General features: G+C 38.3%; 1 protein-coding gene across 1 annotated transcript; it reads right to left on the bottom strand.

Annotated features, from left to right (window-relative positions):
• Positions 1-1978: 1978 nt before the first annotated feature.
• Positions 1979-4037, bottom strand: LOC136220739 (phenylacetaldehyde reductase-like). Its single transcript, XM_066008526.1, has 6 exons — positions 3803-4037; positions 3301-3470; positions 3030-3221; positions 2763-2925; positions 2498-2678; positions 1979-2413 (listed from the first exon to the last, which is right to left on the bottom strand). The coding sequence occupies exons 1-6, from the start codon at positions 3918-3920 to the stop codon at positions 2269-2271; spliced, it is 969 nt and encodes a 322-aa protein (XP_065864598.1). The 5' UTR covers positions 3921-4037; the 3' UTR covers positions 1979-2268.
• Between the last annotated feature and the right edge of the window lie 733 nt (positions 4038-4770).

The raw sequence follows: 4770 nt of genomic DNA, 5'->3' as shown, positions 1-4770 counted from the left end.
TAAAGTCTTTAAAGGAAGGAGGGTTGGGTATTAAACACCTCTCGACCCTTAACTTGGCTATGAGTGGTAAATTGGCGTGGGGCTTTCTTTCCTCTAATTCTTTATGCTTTAATTTGTTGAGGATGCGGTTTCTAAACAGGGCTGGTATGCCAAAGTTTCGGTTGCAGCGATCGTCTGTTTGGTGGTCTATCAAGGCCGCCTATCTCAAGTTATGGGAGAATTGTTTTTTGTCATTTGGATCATCTTCTGAGTTGTCATTCTGGAATTCGGAATGGATTTTGCCTCCCCTGGCTGAACAGCTTGGGATTTCTATGTCAGACCGTTTGAAGCTCACTGATAGAATCTCAGATTTTTATGAAAATGGCAACTGGCGGGATATTCCGATGCTGGCTAGTCCGTTGCACCAACGCATCCGGAATATGCATGGAAATGGCTCTGAATATGATTTATGTTTTTGGAGACCTGTGAGCAATGGCCTCTTCATGGTAAAGTTATTCTATCACTGGTTACGTGCTCCTCCGACTTTGCCTTTGGTTTTTCAGTCAATTTGGAAACCTTTTATTCGGCCGTCGCACTCCATGGTTTGCTGACGTGCATACTGGGGCGCTTTACCAACTCATGATGCGCTCCGTGCTAGAGGTCTGCCACTAATATCTCGCTGTCCGGTCTGTTTAATGGCTTATGAGACGAGTGACCATTTGCTTGTTCATTGCCCCTTTGCTTCCCAAATCTGGTTCAGCATATCGGCTTTATTTGGTAGAAGACTTGTACTTGATTCTTCTCTACAAACCCTCTTACAACACGCCTTCTCACACAAGTTCAGTTCGCAAGTCCTGTCCCCCTGGCAGGTCGCGCTTGTCAACGCTGTTTGGTTGATCTGGTCTGTAAGAAATGCTGCTATTTTTGAGAGCAAGCCACCAAACATTCATGAGGCATTACGCTGTCTTTGGTCTGCAATTCGTAGCTCTGATAGAATCAGCAACGGATCAGTTTGGAATTCTGTTGTGGAGTTATCTATTCTCCACAATCTCGGGTTAAACGCTCGTCATCATAGGGCCCCTCGAATCATTGAAGTTAGATGGAAGCCCCCTCCGTCTGATTGGATTAAAGCTAACACTGATGCCTCCGTGATCTCGGGTAGAGCTGGTTGCGGTGTGGTTTTTCGAAATAGTCAGGGGCATCCCCTTGGGTCATTTGCCTTCCCCCTTGATTGTTCTTTGGTACACATGGCGGAATTGCAAGCCGCTATTTTTGCAGTTTCAATTGCGAGGTCATGTGGATGGACTCGTCTTTGGATTGAAAGTGACTCGACTTACGTTATTCGAATTTTCCGTGCCCGTGCGCAGATCATTCCCTGGACAATGTGTGTGGATTGGTTAAATTGTTTAGATTCAATGACACATATTCAGGTGGTTGTCTCTCATGTGTTAAGTGAGGGAAATCAAGTGGCGGACGCTCTTGCTAATTACGGACGTCTGGCCTCAGATTTACAAATGTGGAATACCCTTCCAGACTTCTGCTCCCTTCTTGCTAGAGATAATGCCCTTGGTAGGGATATGTTTAGATTTTCTTAAAACATTATTTTTAAAACATTATTTATACTGGTTTCATACTTTTTTCATCTCTTCATTTATATATTTGGTTCTTTGCCTTTTCGGGGGATGCCAACCTGATTGGACTTCCCATTGGGCTAGATCCGTATTTCAATTAAAAAAAATGATCTAAATCCATCAACTAAAGTTTGATTTCATTTAACCTAACAAATTGAAAATCTAATAAAACATTATCCATTGTTACTTATATAAGGGTGGGCCGGGTCAGGCTAGCTCGGGTTTTCAAAGTAAATCCCAAGCCCAATCCATTTTATATGTGGGTTTGTACGGGTTTGGACAAAGTTGTGCCAAATGATAAATATATATATCCAAGCCCAACCCATAGAAGGCGAGCCAACGGGTCCATAAACAGGTCTAAGAATAAGTAACAGAATATATATGTTTTATAATAATATCTGAAATTGTCCCAATTTTACAACGTTAGGGAAAAATTGCTTTTGACTACCAACGTTAGAGATAAAATTGAACCATTTTAGACAGTATAAGTAACATTGCTCCCCGTTGTAAACATGTGAGGTATTTTTACACCATATCCCTTATTTAACTAAAGGATGAAATGACAATTTTGAGATTCAAAAACAAATGGAAGGCTGCTTAGCCTTTTTTATTACAATGTATGAAGACCTCTGGCAGAAATCACAGTGCAATAAGCTCGTCAGAAGCTAAGTAGGTTCTTCTCCTTCAAGCTTTCAACTGTATCCTTCAAACTTATCTCAACAGCCCTATACTTGACGCCTAGTCTCTCTGCTCTCTCTTTCGACACTTTATATTTTATAATGCCTGCCTTCTCATCCCCACATCTGCCACAAATCAAGTAAAACGTGCACCTTATATAGCTAAGGGACTTATGAAGAAGAAGAAGGTAGCATTAATTTAAAACTTACTCCTTATAAGGAAGGTTGAGATGAGGGTAAAGCTTGTGCAACATCTGCAAAGCCTCAGAAGAATGTACAACTTCTCCAACTAAACAGTATCTTCCAGATGCCGAAGGATTCTCATACGCGTAAATATGTGCATTCGCAACATCTCTCACATCAACCAATCTGTACGTTGTACTTTCTGACCCTGAATGATCATCCACCCTTAGATTTAGCAATTTCTTGTTGTTTGTATGTTACGCAGTGTCAAAAGTCTAGACGAAAACAATACCATTAATAAATTTCAGAACTAACTCCATGCTTGCATTAAGAGTTGGCTGTAAGAGAGGACCAATCACCAATCCAGGATTCATTGTGATCATGTCTATTCCATTCTCTTTTGCATACTCCCAAGCAGCTTTTTCTGCTAAAGTCTTTGAAACCATGTACCATAGCTGATGATAACAATAACAACTAGTATTTGGTTAAGACATGCATCAATTATCAATACATAAAACACCAATATGCAATGAATTCCAAGAAATTAGTTCCAATAAACCTTCAAATTCTCACAGAAATCAGGATCTGAAAACCAAGTTTCGTCCATTATGACGTCAGGACCAAGAGGCTTGCCATTGAATGCAACTGCTGCCATGGATGAAGTTATAACCACCCTTTTGAGAGAGGGGACTTTATTACATGATCTAAGAACATTAAGGGTCCCCTTCACTGCAGGGTCAATAAGTTCTGCCTGAAAACAAATACATGTACACATATGGTTGGATATACATACATACATACACATACATAAGCTTGAATTAGAATAGAACCTGTGGATCAGTGACAGAAAAGGAAACAGGAGAAGCTGTATGAAAAACACCAACACACTCCTCAACTGCAGCGTCAAAAGACCCTTCTTCCAGTAAATCAGCTTTGAATAAACTAAGTCTTTCTTGAGCTCCATCAAGGGCAAGTAAATGAGCATTTTTCTTTATATCATCTGGCCAGGCATACATAGAAAAACTGAAGTGAAGGACTTGATCATAAAAAAACAGATCACACACCAGTGGTATAAATTTCCCCAATTTGCTCATACTATCAATCCCTATCCATCTCCAATTAATTATTTTCCCCTTTTCTTTTTTGTGTGTATAAGTTCATCAGCTACTTAATCTAAGTGAAAGGACTTGATTGATTGATTCATCATCAAAACAAGCAGATTGCATTACAAATGAGGAAAATCCACATGAAGAATTCAAAGTAGCAGCTAAATTATGTTGAAATCCGAAGACGAGTAGCTAAAATTACAATAAAATCGAACTCAGAACTTACTTGGGCAACGAACAGTGGCTTTAACGGAGTACCCTCTTTGAAGCAAGAATTTGATGAGCCATGAAGCAACGTAACCTGATCCTCCAGTCACACATACTACTTTTTCTTCTCCACTCATTTCTACACTACTCAAATCATGCAAATTTTGGAAAGCGGAACCTTCTACATAAATGGTTCAATTCCAACCAACAAAAGGATTTCATCTTTCTTTTTTCAGTTCAGAAACTCTAATCATGTTTCGGTGGTTGATTGAGAAAATAATGGAGTAAATTACACCCATCACCTTTTAATGGAACCACTATTTTCAAGGGTAAATGGTAAAAATATCCTATCGTTTACATACAGAATTAATTTTATTGTTTAAAATAGTATAATTTTATCCTAATATTGACCGTTATTATTGACAAGTTGTATCAATTTTATTACTATTATAAAATACAGATACTTCATACATCAGGATTTTCTTTTTCTAAACAGATTTTTTTTCTATTTCTTCACCAAACACCGTTTAAATGACATTAAAACCAAAATTTTTAAGAATTAAAGTTTTTTTAGAATAACATTTCTATTAGCTCTATATGAAGGTTATGCATTCTTTAAACCTGAATTCAGATGCTCCTCCAGTTATGTAGAAATTGAGAAATCATGGTTTGGATAAGCAGAGGATTATTAAGATCGAAGTCAAAAAGTTGATGGATTGTCATCATATTAAAGAGGTGATTTATACGATATAGATAGCTAGCATACTTTTGGTAAAGAAAGCAAAGAGTTTTCTGCCATTATTACTCTTGGAAGGCGAGATAACAAAGAGTTTTCTGCCATTATTACTCTTGGAAGAATCAAAGTGTTTCAAATAATGAATTCTAAGGAGGCAGCTAATGATACGTTAATATGACGTCATAAAGGCAGACATTCAGACAGTATTAATGATGTTTTCGTTGGGAAAGAAAGCCCTAAAGGACTTTCAT

Source organism: Euphorbia lathyris, chromosome 2 (genome assembly GCF_963576675.1).
Source record: "Euphorbia lathyris chromosome 2, ddEupLath1.1, whole genome shotgun sequence".
NCBI classification, from domain to species: domain Eukaryota; kingdom Viridiplantae; phylum Streptophyta; class Magnoliopsida; order Malpighiales; family Euphorbiaceae; genus Euphorbia; species Euphorbia lathyris.
Note: the sequence above shows the minus strand (reverse complement) of the source record. Positions and strands in the feature narration are given on the sequence as shown.